At 43.3% G+C, this 22267-nt stretch overlaps 1 protein-coding gene across 1 annotated transcript in view; it reads left to right on the forward strand.

The window, feature by feature from the left end:
* Nucleotides 1-259: 259 nt before the first annotated feature.
* LOC125772239 (lysosome membrane protein 2) overlaps nt 260-22267 on the forward strand; it is a 37432-nt gene continuing 15424 nt past the window's right edge. The window contains exons 1-2 of the mRNA XM_049443714.1: nt 260-1526; nt 21677-22003. Coding sequence (XP_049299671.1) covers nt 21874-22003 — 130 coding nt within the window. The 5' untranslated portion in view covers nt 260-1526; nt 21677-21873. The remainder of the gene's footprint in view (nt 1527-21676; nt 22004-22267) is intronic.

Raw genomic sequence — 22267 nt, forward strand, 5'->3', positions numbered from 1 at the left:
AAAGCTCTAAGTACTTCTACTTCGGCTTCAATTACTGTGCTTTTTTTTCCTGTCATTGCTGTACTACTTAGTAGCGGTGGGGCGAGAAGGTACTCACACAACGGGCGTTTCGCTTACACGCGCTGGTTTCAGGTGCGATCGGTTTTACGTTTCGCTCACTTTCACACCAACATGCGCGCGCGCGCGCACTCCACCATGTTCTGACGAACAGCCGGGGTAGTTTTGTGGAAGCTTTGGCGTACCCGAAAGCACATACATTTGCCTCCCTCTACCTCGGTACGTGAAGCTACCTCGAAAACGGCCCACCCAAAACCGACTACCGACTGCGATCAGTCAGTCGGTAAGCCGTTGCGCGTTGGACGAGTCGAAGACGTTTGGTCGAGACGCTGGAGAGCCTTGAGCGCTGTGTGTGTGTGTAGCATCGTTGCGTTTCGGGTTTTTGTTGCGGGATCCGACGCACGACAGGATCTCGGATACGTTCATTCAACCGTTTGTCGTTTCGCCGAGTGGACGCAATCGCAATAGCTAATCGCGAAAATTGGCGAAAATCGAGAACACCCCGCCCTTTTACATCCAGGATCTTCCCGGTTGAGTGTAGTGCATTTGCTTAATTAAAAAGTGGATATTTTGCATAAAACAAGTGTCACAGTTAATCGCGACAGTACGTTTTTCCGTCGGTTGAGTACAACTCAATGCTAGATATTTGGCGAACGGGGAAATCCCATCCGTAAACCGTCATCAGACCAAAAGAGCGTGTGATAATGAAGTGATGCATACTGTTTCAATCTATCTAGATTACATTGAGGTATATAAACCAGGATCACTTCCGACCGCAGCTTCAGTCGAGTTCTGAACGCACTGCTGTTAAATATTGTCAACGGCGCGACATACGGGAAGCGACCAAGGGAATACAAATTCGCATAATAAGTTCCCATTTTTCGGGCAGGATTTTCATCTAGTTTCCAACGTCTTAAACCATATCCGGTAGTGGGTAGCAATTTTTGTATGGAACGTGTCACAACTAGGATCCGCACCGTTTTTTGCACCCTTCGCCTTGTTCCTATTCCAACGGTTTAGTGGTTTACTGGTGCTAATGAGTGAGATGCTGCAAACAGTGTTGACTATAGGCAGTTGTAACGATCAGGGAGATCAAGTACAGTACACCACAGTTACGGCTAGGGTGCAAACGTTGCAATAGAAGCTGAATAAGTGTGTTTCGAATTTAATCAAACGGCGTAGCTGCAAGAAGTGTTTGGTTGCAGAATTCCGATCTGTTCCTATACAGCGTACGCAGCGCGGGTATTTCAAATGTAAATGCCGAAAAAATAGATCATCTTCGTAAACAAAAAAAGCTAGTCATTAACGGTGCAGAGAGTGTTTATGAGAAGTGTTGTTAGTGGTGTTGGATCTGTGCTCTTCTGTGAACGGGAGTGACTTGAAGGAAAGTGAAAATAAAATTGCAGCAAAGCCAGGATATTCTGCGAAATATTATTTGAAAGCAGAAAATTATCGGCGTATAATCAAAGGTATGTGATAAAGTTAAATAAAATGGATTAAGTGATATGAAAACAAGAAGAGTAGAAAAATCATAAAATAATAATGCTATGTAGTTGAGTAGGTGATCGTTTTTATTAAAGTAACTTATTGATAATTTTTTTTTGTTTCTTTATCCTTCCTTAATTTTTCCTCATTTTATTTACTTATGTTAATTTGACCTTATTTGAACTTATTGGAAACTTATTATTTCACGATTTTGTTTTAATTTAAAATGTGGTTTTTTGTACAACTATCTTTTTAGTACAATATATTATTTTTATATAACGTACAATTTCATGTTTTTTTAGAAAAAACGTTGTGATAGCTTTTCTTACTTTTGTTTTTATTTTATCATTTCGCAATAGCGAAACTGATATACCTAATACCTGATATACTAGATCAGGGTTTTTGTTTAAATAGTTCTGTTTACTTAATTTTTCTATCATACATATTTTTTTATTAGTTTTTATTTATATTGTTTATTTTTCGAAACTCTAAACTAAGTTCTTAATATTTCCCCCCTTCTTCATGCCTTTTTATTTTTTTGTTCTTGATCAAATTTAAATAAATCGTAATTTTATGTTTTGTTTACTCTTGAGTCTATTGCTAAGCCTATTAATCTCACGTAAATTTTCCATCACACTTGTTAAGAACAAAAGTCCCTTCCGAAAGGGCTAAGCAGTAGAAACCCTATTCTTTAGTAATCAATCATGCACGTAAACTTAACTGTTCTAAAGAAAACAAAAGCAACAACCTCCACCAGTGCGCGAGAGTTTTCTGATTGATTTGTCAACCAGCCGGCCTCGGTTCGGTCGTCTCGCCCCATCTGCATGGGGGGATACCATTACGCAACTGCATAGGCGGGTATAGGTGAGAGTAGAAAACTCCAAGCCAAGGTTAATCACTGGTACTTTACTGCACTTACCGCGCCAAACCGAAACGACAGTTTGCTGATGTGCAACGGCAACTGAAGGGCCGAGTTAAATCTCAGCCATCAACTTGTGCGACAGTGCAAGTTCATGAGTCACGAGACCGGGATGGTGCCGGCCGAGGCTCTTTTGATTCACTGCCGGCACGCGATCGCCACAACCGGAAAGTAAGCAAAAATGAGATAGAAGCATGTATAAAATTAGTTAAAATATTATTTTTATTAGTTAGCGATGTTTCACTCCTTATGCTTTCTAAGTCTAAACTTTAAAGCATTTGATGGATATGATTGCATACCAAAAACGGCCTCTAGCAACCGGCCTCTAGTTCCGGAACCGAGCGGAAAGGGCGGTCTGAGTAATCGACAAATATAAACAAATTGTACTAATCGAAATTCCCCAAACGTGTAAAGTGTCGTGGCCTGGAGGCACTATCGATCACGTTGTCGGTCAGGAACCGGTCCTATCACGTGTTGTTTGTGTCCACCGGGCGATGCTTCCGCCATGCGGTGGTTCACATTCCTAGCGTCGAAGGGATTGAGATCCGCTCACGATGCTGCATTCGCTTGGGCAATTTATGTTAATCGAATGCACCGCCGTAACGTGCAAAGGGATGGTACATGCCTTGCAGCATCCGGCCACAAGCTACACTGGGCAATTTTTGTAGCATTGCGTCAAAGAAAAGTTGGAAGCAAAATAAGACCAAGTCGCAAACAAAAAGCAACTTGTGAATAGTTATTTTGATGACAAATTCAGCAAAACAGTATCGCCTCAACAGACATGACCTTAGCATGTCCAATAACCCTCGTCATCTTTGGGGTCGTTGGGACGAATGTTCGAAAAGTCAAAGCAAACAATGATCATTAATAACTCTTCTTTTGGCAGCATCGTCTAAACCGGGTTTGACGTGATTTGGCCAATCACCCACGTCCCGAAAAACTCTTAGATACGCTACTAACCTTCAACGCGATCGTTTGTTTAGCAAAATGCCTCCTTTGACACCGTCCGGTTTTGCCGAAATAGATAACTTTTGCTTTCTTTCCTTCACGCTAGTTCACGCCGCGTTCCGAAACCTCAAGTTCAAGTTTACAGTAACCAGAAACTAGTCATCGACATAAAAAAAAACCCTCGTATCGTGCCAAATCGATCACCGAACTTGCGGTTTCGGAAATCTTGATTGTCCGGTTTTTATGATTTTCTTTTTTTATATCAGAATGCGTAAGGAAACTTAACCATCGGATGCGATTTAAATTTTGGCATTCCCAAATAAACTATCTTCCTGCTGTTAGACATGAAGGTCACTGGGTCTTCCGATGATGCCAATTCACACACCATACCGTTTCACCAAGGTCAACCAGTAATCGCCGACCGCCTACAGCTTCACAGCATACTGCCCCGGATCCGATCGTCCGGTGCGGTTATGTAGCGATCAGTTAATGGTCGCATTTCCCTGACTCATGCGTGCCCGAGCGTTCATTTGCTTCGCTTTACCGGTAACCTGTCGCGGTAACATACTCTTTACTGTGTGTACCGCAAACTTTTGTCGGCCGGCCATCTCGACCGACCGTCAACATAAGGGACTGTTTCATAACACACTTTAACCTCTGGCACGGTTTGCCGTACATAAGAAATGTCCTGCATTAATCGGGTCAGAGAATCGTCTGATAGTTCCGAAGAAGCTCAAAGCGAATACCGCAGCAGCCACAATCCAAGGATCATTTATACGATCCGTTTCGTTGCTGAGCAAGGGTGGAGATAATTGAATTCGAAGTAGGTAACTCCTTTGCTGCTGACCGTACTATCCTGTACGAGCAAGAGTTTATGTCTTTTGTTGAGTTATTGCATCTTTAAGGTTGCTTTACGCTTCTGTAAGACCACGCCACGATCATCCAGGGGTGCATCTACTTGTCGCTTACAATCAAAGTAAAATAAAGATATGACAATTTCAATTTTTACATTAATGATCAAAGTAGGAACCGTTAAAAAAAACTTTTTTTGCTACAACTCCAAACTGCCCTTGAATAATTTCTAGTAGCAATCGTCTCATGCCGATGACTCTTATGTAGAGTGTCTCCTTCTGGACAGCTTACTCACTTATTATTGTTTTTCCCCCTTGTTTTTACTCCCTTCCATACATTGCTCTGTCCGTCGTAACTTATCAACAAATCAACGTTATTTTTTACCCCGTTTCGCACTAAACAAGACACAAGCAGTGTAAGAGGCAAACAGGGTTGGAACAAAAAAACGGCATCATGGGAGGTTCGTCGCCGTTGGAAGCGTTGCAGTTTCTTGAATGAATGAAGTCTCCGATCGAGCAATCGATACGATAACACACCGACCTATCCGTTTTCGAGGAAAGAAGGTGAAGGGAGGAATAAGCAGCGAAGGGAAGGGGGTAATTTTTCAACAAGCAACATATTTCATTCCCCGTTGTGAGAAATGAGGGATGCGTTTCTTAATAGCGTGTAGTGGTATTTATTTAAAACGCAAATAACAAGGTCACGAACATGCGTAAAGATGCATATAAAATTAATCTTAATATTGCAATCAGCACTGTTGTATTTGTTTCAACATTGTTTTTTTTACCCATATGTTGTTTGATGAATTATTTGCTAAAAAATACGTTTCAAATCACATTGTGTTAAACCAACTGCTACTTCATTCATAAACTTTCTCAGCATCGCTAAGTCGCATAGGACAAAACAGATGGGATAAAGTTGAAATGATTTTTGCTACGACATTTTCTAGATAAAAAAAATCAGAAAAACCCCACCACCCCAAAAAAAGGGTGGAGCCCAAAAGGTTCGCGACACGGAAACACGCTGAGGTCATCGCGTTCCGTTTATATCGATGACAGCGCTGACTGCTGGTACACCCAATGATGACAGTCATTAGTAAAATGACTTCGAAACATATCGACAAACAAAACGAGCGACAGTTCTGTCCGATTCCACCCCGGGGGAAGACGGTGCTTGGCGAAGGAAGCATCATCCGTTGCCAAACGACCGTAAAGAAAATGAATTCAACCGTATTATTTGCCATGCTGCTAGACCCTTTTTCCGTTCCTCTTCCATCGTTGGGATCGTTCCGTATGACCGTTTTGCTAGTATTCTTTTTGCAAAAGTAACATAAAGCTATCTGCACACATTTCTTAATGTTCCAAAAAATGTTAAAGCAACAATAAAAAGAGAACAAAAAAACAAGAGAAACGATAAGAGATTATGATAATTTGTCCTAGAAAACAGGTTCTGTTAAGAGTACGTTTTTATAAACAGAATGTGTCTCCATTCTGTAGCTACATACATAAAAAATGTCCCATGTACAACAGTTTGGTCTAGACAGAATTTTTCGGGCATGACAAAACAAGAACCATAATAAGAAGAGAACATGCGAGAACAAGTGCTTATACGTATGTGATGTACCATTCTGTTTCGAAATGGTTTCTAACGAAAAAAACAACCCTTCCATCATAACAGAGTGACATCCATTTGGGGGCATTTTTGCATTCAAATGATCTTATTTCTAACGCGACGTACGAAAAAGATTCGAGAAGGTTCGCTCTTCACCTAACGTCAAGGTTAATGGAGTACAGGGAACTCATCATATAATGACAATTTCATGCATTACTAAAGCGGTTAAAGCACCGAGAACGAGCAATAAAATAGGTTGCTGGATAATATTTAAAAGAAAAAGAAACAGCAATTGTGTAAGAAATTTAACAAATTCGTTCAAAAATCAACTCTTAACATTGACACAAATTTCCTAATCCTTAAACACCTCTTGGAAAACTAAGTTAACGATCAAATTATCATTTCAAACCTCACCTTAACACACATAAAGCACTGTCAACGATCCTGCTCGCGTGATGAGAAAATCGGTAGTTTCATCATCGTGCGTAAATTTCCTTATGTGCAGCAGACAACGGCACCTACTGACGATTCCCATGCATTAAACGATTCGATTCAAAATATCAAGCGTTAAGTACAATCGAGCTGAAGAAAGCTTACACTCCCCCTTATGTATATGATAAAGACGAGAAAAAAACCCCTTCACACACGACACACGTTTGCCCATCTTCAAATCGGGAGGGTTCGTCGCTTACGCTGTCCACCGTTTTGCAAGTCTTTCCATGGCGAGTCGAGTACGAACCCTTCCCATTTGAATGGGGTTTTCAATTTGAAGTACGCTAGCCCGAGAACGGTTGTGGCGTCTGTTGAATTCGTCGTTTGCATTTGCATCAAACCCGTTTGATGGAGAAGGCACAGGGGACAGGAAGCCGACGGCAGGTGCGCCTGCGGATTAGAATGTCGCCACCGTCGTCGGCCAAATGGTGCTGCTTTTGTGGCCCACTGTCGTCGCTGCAAACAAGATCGATTAGAAGCATAATAAAGTGCAATCACTCGGTGGTAACCCGCACCGCACTTGCAGCTATACTGCGTCGGAGTGAGGTATTGGGTGAGTATTTAACGGCATTGCATAAGCCCGCAGGAGCTGCTCGTTTGCACGTACATCCACGTTAGCCGAATGCCATCCATATGTACATGGCATGGTGTCCCGTGTCTGTCCCCGGCAGCGGCACGTTAAGCGACACTGGCGGGCACAGTAAGCGAGCTGAAGCAGCCCAGTGTCACCAGCTAGGATGACGAAAATCGGTAGCACGGCAAGCGAATTGCGCTCAGATCTGGCAGATAAAATTTTCCGCACCTCCGGGCATGAATTTTTGCCGCAGAGCAGAGCGCAGTTCGGCACGGAATCTGGGGGGCAGTTATTTTTCTCGAATGGAAGACTGCGAGCTCGAACGAAAAAAGGTTTTAAAAATTGAAAATTATTTTCATACAAACAATAACCTTGAGCGTACTGTAAGGTAACTTAGTAGCTAACACATTTAACGGTTGATTGATTTATATCAGCTCTTTCCTCTAAACGACGTACCAGCTCCATTTTCAAGAAGTCTTAAATCGATTTTAATTGGTGCGAAATGCATCGACCACAAGAAATAGCAAATCTAAGAAAACCATCTGGCGAATTGCATTTGCCAGGTCCACCCAATGGCTATGGGGCCCACTGGCAGTTGGCGGGTTCTTCATGGCGCCCTGCAATACTGCACGGACCACCTTGAGCCGTAAGCGAACTCGACTCGGTAAACAGGTTTCTAAGTCAGCAGGTTTGTGGATCAAGCTGATTCTTCGGGCACTCCATGTCCTTTCGAGCGGGTTCTTTACCACCGAAGAGCTTGAGTTCAAGTACCTCCCACCGTACCGAACCGAGCCTCAATTGCAATCGCCTAACCTTACGCTCTGCGTATGTGTGGTTTTTCATTGCTTTTTCTCTTTTCAAATCTTGTAGATTCACTTTTTATGAAATGAAAAATGAAAACAAAACCCTTTCACTCCCATTCAGAGTACAAATTTCCCTTTGCAAACATATCCCATTGCTTTGGGTTGTAATTTGATCCACCAAACGGAAAGTGATACACGACCCTGTTGATGCTGATGCATTTGTCTTCACTCGCTCTGTCACTGTAAACGCTTTTCCGTGTCTTCTTCGCTGAACAAAAGCTAAGCTTAGCATCAAATCCGATGCCGAGATGGAACATCTCCACGACTTTTGGGATGGAGGGAGACTCCGAAGACTCGCAAAACAGACAACATAATCAAAGCAGTGAATCGTTTTGCGAACGGTACGGTAACGATACGGTTATTAGCAGGCGGCAAGTACTAATACGAGTTTTTGCTGGGACGTTTCGTAACCGAACTCGTACCAGAGGAATTATGAACGCGTGTGGAAGGTGGCAGCAGCGGGGCAATGCTGCAGATGCAGATGCCATACACGCCAAACGCAAACACATTCCATTCCCGGCGTTTGTGTGTTCATCTTTACAGCTCACCGAACCATGTGCATCATGTTGCGATTGGTCGCGCGCAATGGTGGCCAGGAAAATCTGGCTGCACAGAGACACGAATACGCGATCGTTGTCACCGTGTAAATTGTCCATTCAGCTGCCGTAAGGTTGTGACGGTCATGAAGGTGTGCTTACATTTTATTTAACCAACCGAAGGATCGTTACTGTTGAGAAGCAAAAGGAATGGCATACAAAGGCTGTAAAAAAACTTCTTGCATTGTGAAGTTATTATTTTATATTAGAGTTTGGGGGGCAAAAAAGTTCTTGTAATCTATGTGAAATATTACACATTAACTTTAAGAATCTAAATATATATTCTAACACCCAATAATTTACAACTTTATTTTAAAAAGCTCAAATAATTAAAATACCTCATGCAAGTACATCCTTCCGCATACAGAAATGGCTGTAAAAGTTAAAATCCGCACAACAAAGATCAACCAACCGAATCGAATCGAATCGTGACAACCGAACAAGATCACAAGAAACACCCGGTAAATGATCACAACAAACATCAACGAATCACCGTAAAACCCAAACAAACCAACTAGAAGATTAAAGAAAAAAACCCCAAGAAACAAATCACCACAATAGCATGGTGCTATAAATTCGACTCAATTTTCCGCCCATTTACCACGAAAGTGGTCGGATCTTTTATGGCTCCGCGATTTTCGGAATGCGTTTTTGGGTGTTATGTGTGTGAACGTTTGGCGAGATAATAAAGAAGGAAAAAAAGCGATCTCCACACAATAAGCAAAACAATCGAGCAAAGCGTAGTCAGCGATAAGAAAGCGATTAATAATGTGGAGGGTTATTTTTTTATAGCATGGCGCTTTGTAAGTAGCTTAACTGTTTAGTAGCTTCCGGTACGGGGAAAACATTTTCATTGCGATCAAATTTGTTTTTTTTCTAATATTAATATTTTTCCCAAAATTTCAAAACAAAAAAAAATACACTAAGTAGTGATCTTCTAAAGTCACATGCAGTCCAGTCCCTAGTGGAGCAGTCTTCAGAGCAGTATTTGAAGTAATCTCCTCCGGGTACAGTTTCTTCACGAGCACAAATCAGGTTCTTTGCTCACAAAGAATGATACGGCCTTGTAACGCCTTTAGCATTTATTACATTTCAAAATGCCGATTATCGTTCGGAGTGTCCTAAACGATATTGAACATAAACAGCACGACCAAACCAAATGTCCCAGTGGCAGCTGAAAAATCACCCCCGCCGAATGCTTACGCTTGCTCCCTATTAGGACGTGGTGGTTGTCGTTGGTCGGCAAATTCTTCCGACCGAAAAAAAAACCTCAGGCCACCCCATTAGTCGTACGCCACACAACGAACGTTGGTCAAACATAACGGCGGAACGGGTTGACCTTACGCGAGAAGTGTTTGCGCAAATGCGTCCCTGATCTGATACCGATCTGGCCAGCTGCCGTTTGCTGCCGATACCGACCATTATTTGTAGCTGTGTGTGTATTATTAATGTGTGTAATATTTCTGCTATCGTTTCCACCTGTACACATTTTGATAAAAGACCACCCTTTCGCGCCTACGTATGCGCCAATTTGAACAACGTTTTGTCATCGTTGCCTGTGTGTGTGTGTGTGTGTGTGTATTGGTGGATGATCCCGAAGCATCGCCCTCGGAAAGACACAATTGCGTAAGAAAGAAGAAAAAGAGAAAAAAGCAAGCATCGAAACCAAAAGCTAACTGATCTTAGAGAGTTGGGCAAAGTAATTAGCATCGTTTTGTGAAATGCTGTACTCCGAGAAGAAGGGGTCCACCATCTAAGCCTGCTGGCAAATGGATAACGGGGTTTTTTGCAAAATTCAGTCCACATTTTAAACCCGGTCAATATCGATTTCTGTGTGTAGCTGGTGATGCTGTTCTGAAAAAGGTACAGAGTGACAGATGGACAGTGCTGACGAAATACGAGCTGGAGTGAAACGGTTTTGCAGCTACTGATCGTGCTGTCATCGCCAGAAAATGTACCTTCGCCAAGGTGCAATTACACTTGAACGGAATCTGAAGGTAATGATACACACGGTACAGATCGGCGAACTGCCACGGCATCTTTCGATGTGTTTGGCGCTGTGCGTGTACTCCCAGCCCGGCGTACTTAACTACTGTCACCCGGTCCAAGGACTTGGTACAGTACTTGTGCTGGCCAAGGTGGCCAACATACTCTCCTTCACCTTCGACAAATCGAACAGAAGTGTCCATAACCGTTTGCTGAGGAATGGGAGGGCGGCGTATTGTGAGGAATAACACCCAAAGAGGATTTGGTTTGGTGTAGATGAAAAATCTATCCACCAATATACATGTGATCGGCAACCCTAGAAAGCGTGAACATAATGAGGTACCCAAGTTATTGAAGTTTTCATCGAACAAGGCTAAACGATCGCGGTGTAAAGATGAAGGAAAACTCATCTCACCATCGTTCGCGATCGAGTGAACCGAGAGTCCGAAATATGTGCAAGGACACGCGTACATCGTAGCGTAATTGATTCAATTAGAGCCTTTGCGTCTACGGACACCGAGCCCTCCAGCGAGCAGGTGAGGAATTGGAAGGAAAGCCATGGCCATGCAAACATAACCGTTTTGTGTGTGTGTGTGGTAGGCCTAATTCAGTGCATTTGCCCCATCCGATCTCCATATGGCAGTGTGTACCGAGTGCCATTGCGGTGTGTTCCAATGCAATTCTCTAATGCTGATGCCCACCAGAGGACCCCTTCTCAGCTCGGTCGGAAAGTGAAAGCCACACATCCATTCTGTAACCTTCGCGGTGATGGATGGAACTGCCCCGGGTCGAATGATGGCTCGGTGTACTGCAAAATCTGCGGCTCCTTCAGATAACGAGAGAATCGCCCCTTCGACGTTAGCGACGGCAAACTCAGTGACGTGGAGTATAGGGCCGGAGAGTACAGGAGGAAGAAATAAAATAGAGAATCCATCATGATTATTACCGTCGCCACTTGATGATCGCACGTATGATCGTTGTGGTGTGTTAGATCGCTCGGTAGAGATACAGCCTGGCAGACAGTTCCGGACGGCTTAAGAACGTGCCTGGGTTTGTTTGTTGGTTGGCCGTTAATGTGCTGAGCCGTATGTACACTTGATGTCTGGGCTGTGAACCAAACAGCAAAAGTCATTCTTGGATGTACATCTACAAGAAGCGACTGAGAAGTTTGGTAGTAATTTTTAATTTCAAGTAACTTAACTCCCCAAGTGACTTTCACACATCCAGACAACGTTTCTTCCTACTCCAACACGGTCTATCACTGACCTCTCGTCCAGTACCCGCAAGTTAAACATTATTGATATTCAAATAAAATCCATCATAACATCTTCCCAACACGATGGACAACATCTTCACTCACACGAGCACACGCCCGATTTTGTTATGGGGTGGGAACATCCGCGAGATAAATCTTCGCTTCCCTTGTCCTCCGTACCCGTACGCGGGTACATCTTCGCTCGGTACACGCGCTCAAGGTCTCTGCCAAACCGTGACCAAACATCGGTCTAAACACAGCGCCCAGTCCGCATCCTCTTCAAACCGGTACCGGTACCGGACCGTTTTGTTTGCTTTCTACGCGCGTGCGTCCACTGTTTGCTTCGATTTTTCCATCGATCAATCCTGTGCTCGATCGTCCTCATGTAGCGCTGGAAACGTTAATGCTAACCAACCGCCACAGGTGTGTACGGCTGGACGCACCCGCGATGGATGTCATGGACACACGCGGCTAATTGTTTCGATGGTCAACGTCACCATCTTGATTGGCAAAATTGGCACTTTCGAAAATTAGCTGCTGCTCCCCAAAATGGTTGGCTGTTCTTTTCTCCGTGGGGGGAATTTTCTGCTAATCGTTTCGCTTTTCAAATTTTTGCCTTATCATTCACCGGCATCATGCCGGAAGACAAAACACTGGTCGACTGTATCCATTATCTTTCTGCTTCACTTTTAATTATTAAGAGCTACTCCTTAACATTGAGATGTCATTTCGCGTAAAAAAAATGATTAACAACGAGTTACTTTTACGTACTAATGTGACATTAGTGTAAAGTTGAATTAACTTTTGTAGGTCATTTGAAAAGTTAAAGTAATGTCTGTATTGTCTATTTCCGCACCGCAGGTCAACCAACTATGGATGTTTGTGCTTTCTGCACAACCGTTTCAATGTTCCCCTCCCAACAAGCATAGTTTTTTTTTGGAAGGGAAATATTAATCACTTGCTTTAAAGCGAAATGATGCATAATTATATCTAATAGCATTAGAGTGCTTTAGCGCAAATTTGACCTTCCACTCGACGTCTGGCGAGTTGCACATTCGGAAGGAACCCCCTTTGAAAGGAAAGACACTAATAGAAATAGACTAATCCATACGGTTAGTGCGATTAAGCCGATTTAAGGAGGTTTAGAGACAGTTAGCAATCTTAATCGCTTTAAGAGCAATTTGTTCATTGAACTTGAATAAACATTGCTGATAATTATTGCTCATGAAACGATTGTTGAAGTGATGTTAACTCCATGTGGATTAATGTTAATTTTTAAATATTTTTGGTACACAATTTCGAAAATGACTTATACTTTGACGGTTAAAAAATGAATAGAACTCGTTCCCTTTTCAATGAAAATTAATTTCGTGAGGTTTTGGTCCTATTTGGTCGCTTAAAGAATAATTCCATAAAATACATAAAACAAGTATAAAATACTTAAATCAATATATATTTTTTCAATTTCCATTAGGACGGCCAGGCCGTATGACTTAATTCAATATATTTCTATAAAACATTATGGGAGAAAAATATAAATCACAACCATTAAATTGCTATCGTGTAAATCCACCTCACGAATTGTTGCAAAATGAACATAATCAATTCAACAAATTGCAATCAATTTTAAGAACAAAAAGACTCTCCCCCCCAATTCGCCAAAACTGGAAAGAAGCAATTCCTTCGAACGAATGATACCTCCAGCAGCAGTTCGTATCGATGATTGAATTAAATCAACGCAATCGTCCATCGTCGATCCGTATCGATGGTCGCAGAGCGGTACCCGCCGAAAGTCAATTCACTCGATTTATTATCATTCGCGATCGTTTTCATGCGTAGCACAGTAGCGTGACGTGCCCTTAAGTTCGTGCAGGCAAAACAAACCGAAAGCCAAGTGTCGCCCATAACGGAAACCACAATTCCGCGGTGTATAACGTTTCCCCTTTTTTCCGTTCTTTTCCCATCGAAGGAATGTGACCTGCACCGAGCATAAGTTATCGCGCGCGCCCGCGGAGGTTATGTTGTGCCACCTAGCTAGCACCTCGTTCTGAAGGTTTTTGTTTTTGCCTCCCTTCTTGAGTGTGAGTTTCGTAGTGTTTCGCTGCGTCCGATCGATGCTGCGTGAACGATGGTGCGCTAGCTAAGCTAGCAAATCCAAAACAAACCAACCGTCCGTTCGCTTTTCCGCCCTTCGCGCTTGGGTGTTCCAGCGGGGGCTCTTTCGGTACGGTACGCCCGACCCGATACGCCATAAAACTGGTCCTCGGTGTCTTCGGTAGCGGGGAGGCGAAACGGAAAACGGATTGGTAGCAATCCTTTTTGCAAAACGTGTTGGAGGCCCGTGTTGCAGCAGCCTCGGTGGAGCCACGGTACGATATTGCAAGTAATGTACGCTTGCTGCTGATTTCTGCACCCCGATGCACCACACGGTAGCGTTTGCCGTACGTCCCACGCCCGTCCTCATCTGTTCGCAATGGCCGATGCAACGGTGCCAACGCAGCTGCAACACTGTACTGCGCTCAGTAAATCCAAGGTGAGAACTAGAATGGGAATTGAAGGGTGGGGAGGAAAGGGGCTGATTTTCCAGCACGCGACAAAAAGGGAGCTTCGGTGCGTGAGTATATGCGAACGGTTTTATTAGACCAATTGCACACATCGGCCCACCGATCCGACCGGTTGGAAAGTGTACGGAATTTCCCACACCAATAGCCCACGACCCGGTTAGCCACATTAGTTTTCCAAACAGAAGAAATAAATCTACACGCCGTTTGTGCGAAATCGAAACCGATTGGCCTGATGTCTATGCCAAGGTTTAGCGATCCTCTAAGACGATGATCGGCACCATAGACATACAGCGTGGACATCAACTGTTCCGTTGCACCGGAAAAATCGATGACAGCCGACCCAAGAACACATTCACATCGGGGGGCCCTTAAACGATCGGCCTTGGTACAGGTGGGTCAAACGGAAGTGGACGCAGCCCGCGCCATCCGAACGTCAGTAAATCAGTCCGCTCGTTCTTCGTGAAGAGAGCGAGCAAAAACTTTAATTGCTGCGACCGATGCCCTCGGTTTGAGCCGTTCCCTCGCGGTAGGAATGATGTGGCACTAACCCAGTTTGACGCGCATGACAATTTGCTGGAATGAAGGGATGTCGAACCTTACCGCTTGTTGGGTGTACAATTAAGAGATTTTTTTTGTTTGCTTCTGTGAAACCTCTATCAATCTGTCTTACTTGTGCTCTGGTTGTGGAGCAGTGGATGCAGGTGAGAGTGAGGTAATGAGTGAGGAAGATTGCAGCAAAGTTGCATCGTGTATCGCGTGTTACTGAGCGTGCTAATTGCAACCACATGGAAACAGCAACGTACGCGAAAAGGGGGGTCAATATTGAACTCCCGCCTGGACAATTTGATCGGTGCAATCAAATGATACAAGATGTACGATCTAACTATCACGTAACAATCATATCGAACTGGGAGTAGAAACATAAAAATATTAGGGTTTTTATTTCTCTTTACTTTAAATAAAGAAGATTTTATATTAATTTTGAAGGAAAAAAAACTACATCTCACTAAATTTCAGCTACTGATGTTGTGATTCTTCGACGCAAAATTAATTTTCTAAACATGTAAAAAAAACATTCAACAAACAAAATATAAAACACACTGTAAGCTTTTCCCTCCTTTATTATCACAACGTATCGTATTTGAACATCAAACATGCCTTCCCAACATCAACAACACGAAGCTGCTGTGCCTCAACTGCGCCACAATCAAAATGGCGTTCGGAAAAGGGGGGGCTACGCGAATAGCATAATGCTCAATCCCCCCCATATGTGTGCATGCAAACATCCTCATTCTAACCTCGACTCATTAGGATGGTAAACTAATAAAAATTAAGCAACACACAGTTTGCAATTGAGCTGTATCAGGACGGAATGGGAAGTTGTTTGACAGCAACTTAAACTGTGTAAATGTTTTGCCAAAAGATAGAAATACAGATTTGATAACAGATTTACACTTGTTTGTTTGTCGCACGATGGAAATCGCAGAAAGCCTTCCGCAAGCGATCACGAAACGAGCAAATCAAGAAATCTACGATACTGAGCGATACTCAGTACGCCGATACGATACTGAGTAACACGGGTAGGATAGAAGCGTATGAGAACAATAAATAACGAAACCGGTGAGGCACACCATCAATTATGCAAATTTCATTTGTTTGCACAACGCAATGCTTTTTTTTTTTGGTTTTGATTTTTTGTTTTTGCTTCTTCATTTTCCGTATGCTACACGAGATGTGCGTTCACGCTTGGTTTGCTCGATTTGTTCGTGGTTCAGACAAATTTCGCCGCCACCGCCGCCACCAGATTGTACGGGCGCTTCTTCTCGTGCATTAAAACCTTCCTGCCGTCCAATGCATGTGGCGTGAGAGATTTGAGATCTCGATCGGTACCCTCCAGTTTGCCCTTTACAAACGCCTCGTTGTAAGCTAGGCTTGTGTTTGGTTCAGATCTGGCCACAACACTACTCGGCAGACAGTTGGGCAGAGGTTAAATGTTTGGCGCGTGAATGTGCAACACACATGGAACGCATCGACCGGTACAGACGTATTTGTAATAATCACGATGGACTGGTGGAGATCGTGCACCATTTGAAGTTTGCAATTGATTTGGTAGCTTTTAATTGAGGGAAATGAGGGAAGAGGGGCGATTAAAGGGAGAAGGGGGTGGTAAGTAAAGAGCGATCGTGGTGTGAATTGCATTCGGTTCACACTGCTGTGGTAAGGTGGCAAAAGAGCGATCGTTTGCAGACTGTGAAGAAAGCGAAAGTGAACATTCTTGACGAGGGTGCACCAGCGTGCCCTTTCATGGTGTGAAAAATTGATTGTAAACGGTTTAATTGAAAGGAATGAAAAAGAAGAAAAGATCTTCATATATGTGAATAAACATATTCTCACACTAGAGAATATGTGTTTTAATTTTACTTCATTATGGTTTTGTTATATGACTAAGAATTATTATTAAAAATGGTTTTTAGATTTTTTATCTGTGGATGACAGATTATTAGACATGAGTAAACATCAGCAGATGATACTAGAATTATGGCATATTATAGCACAATTGAAGCACTAATTAAGTCTCACTGACATGGGCCACTATCATGTGCCACAATTTTGTTAACATCTGCTACGATCGTATTATGTCTGATGCTCTTGTCTTACAGTCGTTTGCGTTACTTCAACATCTGAAAAATCTTGAATTTATCAAGAAAATATTTCTCATTGCAATTTATACTGTAATTTGAGGTTTATTTCTAACAATCGTTTTTCTAATAGCAAAATAATTGGATTACAAATAGATGCAATTTCCTTCGGATCTCCATAAAGTGGTGCCACACGAGGTGCCTTTGCCTTGACGAATGTGTCCCAAAAGTTATTCGTCCGTAAAAACTGCAACATGCAACTGATGCACCACATACACTGATGCACTTAAAAAAGCAACCGCATAAAGGTGTTAACAATAATTGCAGCACGCCTGTAAACACGATCGCATACGGCTAATCTGCATTTCTTTACCTGTGGCATGGCGTCGTAGTAATGTCGATCGTATGTGGAGCACATTTCGCCAGCGAAAGGAAAACTCGTTTCTATGTGCATGGGGCAACTGGGGGGGAAAAGCACGAAGCATGGTAAATGGTTCTGATTAACCCCACCTTGGTGGCTTCTCTCTATTGCAGGTTGAAAGCTGGTGCAATAGAAAAGGCTAATAATAATAAGCCTAATTATGATTGCGCAATCGATTGTGAGTACCGGGGGGTTGGTACTGGCCGTGGAGAGAGGGTGGTACAAAATTTGCCCAAAATACAAAAGCCAATAGCCCCCCCCCAACACAAGACACAAGAAGCCGAACAAATGGCGAAGGAATCAAAGGGGTCAGGCCTCTTTGCATTGGCCCCTTTTCTTTCTTGCCTGCATGGTCGATGTGCGATGGCCAGCCAGAAACGGTGGATTGATTGCCGATGATGCGTGTGGACGTACCGAACCACGCTGCAGTACCACCCCGTGCGTCGGGTTTTCCACACTTCGCCTCTAATGCAAACGCATCGCTGTGTGCTGTGAGCCTTGCTTTCAAGTATCAAGTTTACAATAATTGCCCCACGATGGATTCATGTCGATGGATGACAGGCGATGGGTAATGGAGGCTTTACCAACCAAGGGGGGGAAGAGGGGGGAGCAGACTTTTATGTAATCCACCACTTTGTAGGCCAACGGCAATCAGAAGGTCCGAGCCACAAATGCACCGCAATCGAAACGCAGAGCATTCAGAGCATTCTAAACATTGGTTTCCTTCTCAAGGATTTAGGCTGCGTACGTATCCGTGTTTTGGGGTTTGAATTTTTTCCTCCAAATGTATAACTATTGGAACGCATTAAAATGATTCAACTTTACACTTCATTCCTTAACCTTCCGCAGTGGAGATAATTTAATTACAACGACCCAATTATGTACCACCAGGTTCTCAGTTCAGGTAAAAGCTATAAAATAAATAACGAGTACAAAACAAGCAAAAAAGCTTTCATAAAACTTCTAAATAAAACTAAGATACGCAACAAACGTTCAGCATTCATTGGACCATTAAATGGACACGGGGTCTGCCAGAAGCAAAACGAACCGTTTCCGCCAAAAAGCCACACTAGAAACGCAAAACGCGTAGCAGAAAGGTTAAACATACGTATCAAGGTTTTGCCGTAAGCTTAGGTGTACGCTTCAAATGTGCATACTGTGCCGGGGGTGGGAAGCAAACCCTTGATAATGTGATGGCCAGAACAAGCGAAAAGGGCCTCCAGTTTCGACTCCGATTGCTTATTCTAGTGGTTTGGATTTGTGTGTGTGTTTTTTTCTATTGCGTTCTGTATGTCTGATTTCCTTTACGCAACGCCAATCAATTCCAATGGCAACGGTGCGCACCGGTACATCGGTCGTGTGTGCGTGCTGGTCTTTGCGGAAATTGTTTACATTTGCAAACTGGCGCGAAATCGAACGCCAAAGGTCTTCGTTAAGTAGCATCCTGCGAAGTTGCACGTATTTAGGCTGCAAGTTGGCATATTGACATTGAATGGAACCTTTAAAGGACGGAAGCGCTCGAGTTGAAACGATTTGGCAACAGATGGCGCTTTTAGGGAGCTGTCACTTTGTTTGATGAGTTAGTAGATATTAGCAATATTGAGGTCGATCATACTTTCCACTAATCTATGCATTAGGACGTTTGATGGCTTAACTATTACAAGCTTCACATTGTCAAAATAGAAGACTGCTGCTAGTCAATTTAGTCGATTTATATGCTTAAGATAAATTCTTATTGCCATGACAACTTCTTTCATAAAAGCACATTTAAATGTACTTCGTAGCTTTACTTCCGAGTGTCAAATGTACGTCATTTTCAAACACCTGATGTAGTGTAAAAACTTCAAGACGCGCCGTAATTAAAAACAGTTAGATTCTCAAATCACCACAAAAAACTGTTCAACTTTACATGCGCGATTTATAAACAAATCCAGAAAAATCTGTCCAGCTTACGCTTAATCTGTATTCTTTCGTCATTTTAAACATCTGCGCCAACAGCGACGCTAATGAACTCTCTTCCGCATTTGACCAGAACGAAGCGTTCTTAGAGTTTCATAACATTACCCATCGAAATCAAACCTGCGCCATTTGCATTAACCATTCTTACATGTTTCATCTTCTCAGCTCAGCTCATGTAATCAACCGTATTGCACCAAAATTAGCTGGGATATTCCGCGATTTAATTTGCGCATCGAATTAAAGTTTCAGTCTTCGCAATCTTCGCCACATAATCATCGAGCGCGTTTCGCAAAGCTGGGAGGAGCTGTAGCTCGTTACAGTAATAAGAGATCTTTGCTGAAGAACATTAAGAACAAAAAACGTAAAGTAATAATTAATTAACCAGTAGCAACTGGGTTTTTTTTTGCTTTTCGTCGACTCGCGACATTCAACAGAGCTAACCAACTCGGTTTTTCGGTTCTGTCTAGCAAAGTATGTCTGACAAGTGTTCGACAAGGTCACAAATCTTCACGAAACGATTAAGTACTCGTGTAAGGGAGTCACCTCGTAAAGATTCACCACAGCCCAGTCACGGTAGGGTTCGACAAATTGGACCCACACTAATTGCTCTGCGACATGTTGCTTCGTAGCAGCGATTTTGTGCTGTTGGCGCCATAATGTGGAGGCTGCACTAAAGTCGCGAACTGCTTCAAGTGTAAATGCTGCTCGGGCATTGCAAAGAAAGCAAAAGTTTTTCACCTTCACCTAATAAAACCGATCGTCACCCAGCAATAGCAGCAGGCGTTCACACTATGATTGTATAATAAAAGTTCCACCAGTCAGGAAACAACGCCCCATGAAGAATTCTCGCCTGCTGCCTGCGATCGTCACGCATCACGCGTAAAGGTGGAGAAATTGTTATAAATGGTAATGCTGTGAAAGACCACAACCAACCAACCAGCCAAATGGTGGACCGTACGGAGGATAAAACTGTAAAACTTATCGCTGTAAAAATTATGATCTCCCGCATGACAATTATCGTGCGATCGGGTGATCGTGTCGCCTCTGCTCAACCCCGCTCTTGAGGAAACCGGTCCGGTTGTGTGTACGCAAGAGTTTTGCGGTGACCTTTTCGGTACTTGCTTTCATCCCCACACGGATTACTGGAGTGTACTGGTGTGTGAGTGTGCGCTTACAAATTTCGCACAAAAGAACTCATTTTCTCGCCCTTTGGCCCTCGTTGCATTGCGTCCTGCGCAGGAGAGAAAAAGAAACGGAGGAAAACCACGCACACACACACACACACACACACACACACACACACACACACACAAAATTAAGCCATTTCAAACTGTCCATCGACAACGGACAAACGGTGTCACAAAATCAATTCCTTACACTAAAAAACCACACAAGTTTGGCGCACAAGGATGGGAAGGTACAACCGGCTACGCCTATATCGGGGGCCGATTTGCGCACTTTACGCAAAGTTGTCAACTTTACGTCTTCATACGTTCCAACGGCAACTCTCGCGAACAGGTCACGACAATAATAATAATAATAACAACTTTGCACACTGTCCGTCACACCGGACCAACCGAGAAGTGGCCATTTTCGCGCTTGTTTTTTGCGTGTCATTTTTATGCTTATTTCTTTGTGCTTTTGGTACACAAGGTCACACCATAACCACGCCACTGGCACACTGTCAGTGTCCTGTCCGGCATATGATCTGCACGGGTCAAAACATTGGACACTCTCCCCCTTCGCCCCAGGGGCTCGTGTATGTCAGCATATGCGGTTGTGTCCCGTTTCGAGGTTGAAGAAAAAAAAGGGTTCGCGCGTAATTTATGTATGAACAATCCGCGTGCGCGTTAAGTGCGCGTTCCACTCTGGTGGTGATAGTACTCACCTTACCGAAAAGGGACCATCAAAACGTGATCCCGGTGCTCGGGCATTCCACCAGCATCCAACCACAAAAAGGGGATCTTGGGGTTAGGGTGAAGTTGGTCGGATCCGTTTCTCACGTGCCGGAAAAGGGTGCGCGATCTCGGCCGGATGACAAAAGGTGCGCACGGGAAGTTATGTAATCTGACGATGACATTGAATTTCTGCGACGTGCCCCAGCAAGTCTTGAAAACACATACATCTTCCGGCTGCAGTTTCTTATCTAATGTTTATACGACGTCATTATCAATATTGGTTTTTTCGTAGTAGAGATAAGCGTTTTTGATTGTGTTGTTTCTTATTTCGGTTGGAATTGATTTACTTTTTCTTCAACTTTAAACCATTCATGTAAGGTGTTTCATATTTTCAATGTGTTAAAATGAAACGTTATTTTCACTCAAATCCAAAGTATTTTATGTTAAAATGAAGGTTTTATCTTTTGCATAGTATTCTTCATCAAATTTAAAATATTAAAACAAACATTGCTTGAATAACCTTTAATTCTTCCTTGTGTTCTCTTTCTAATGTCCAGATCGCCATCCAGCCACGACCAGCAGTAGATGCGCACCGTCAGCATAAGTCAACACGCGAGCATACCACCACCGATAGCATCGACCGTGCGGGACCGATCCGTAGCGATCCGCACAAACAAGGCCATCGACCGTCACCCGCAACGTCCTGTGTTGGCCGTAGTGTGCGCGGAACCGTCCCCACACCACACCGGATACGATGGGATTGCACAAAAACTACTTCAAAGTTGGACAGAATGCTAGCAATCAGCTGTTTGGTTTGCCACCCGGTCAGGGTGGACCGACGCCGCTATCGATGCTCATTTCGCAAGGAGCAAAGTTTAACAGCAGTAAGTAACGGACATCCTCTTTGCATCATTCACCTGTACAGTAGCAAACAGATTTGCTCATAAACTCTGAAAACCAGTTTCATTTTATTTTTAACATGCAAATGCATAACTAATTTTATTCTTTTTCGTCGCTACCCGAGACGGCAACGGTGCGTTTAAATATAGAAACTCTACAACAGTGGCCAAGCAAGAAACATTTGTTATGCTTTGCGATAGCGCGTGCGCATCGCTATGGAAGCAACGACACATAGCATAGAAAGCGTG

Source organism: Anopheles funestus, chromosome 3RL, assembly GCF_943734845.2.
Source record: "Anopheles funestus chromosome 3RL, idAnoFuneDA-416_04, whole genome shotgun sequence".
In the NCBI taxonomy this organism is placed as follows: domain Eukaryota; kingdom Metazoa; phylum Arthropoda; class Insecta; order Diptera; family Culicidae; genus Anopheles; species Anopheles funestus.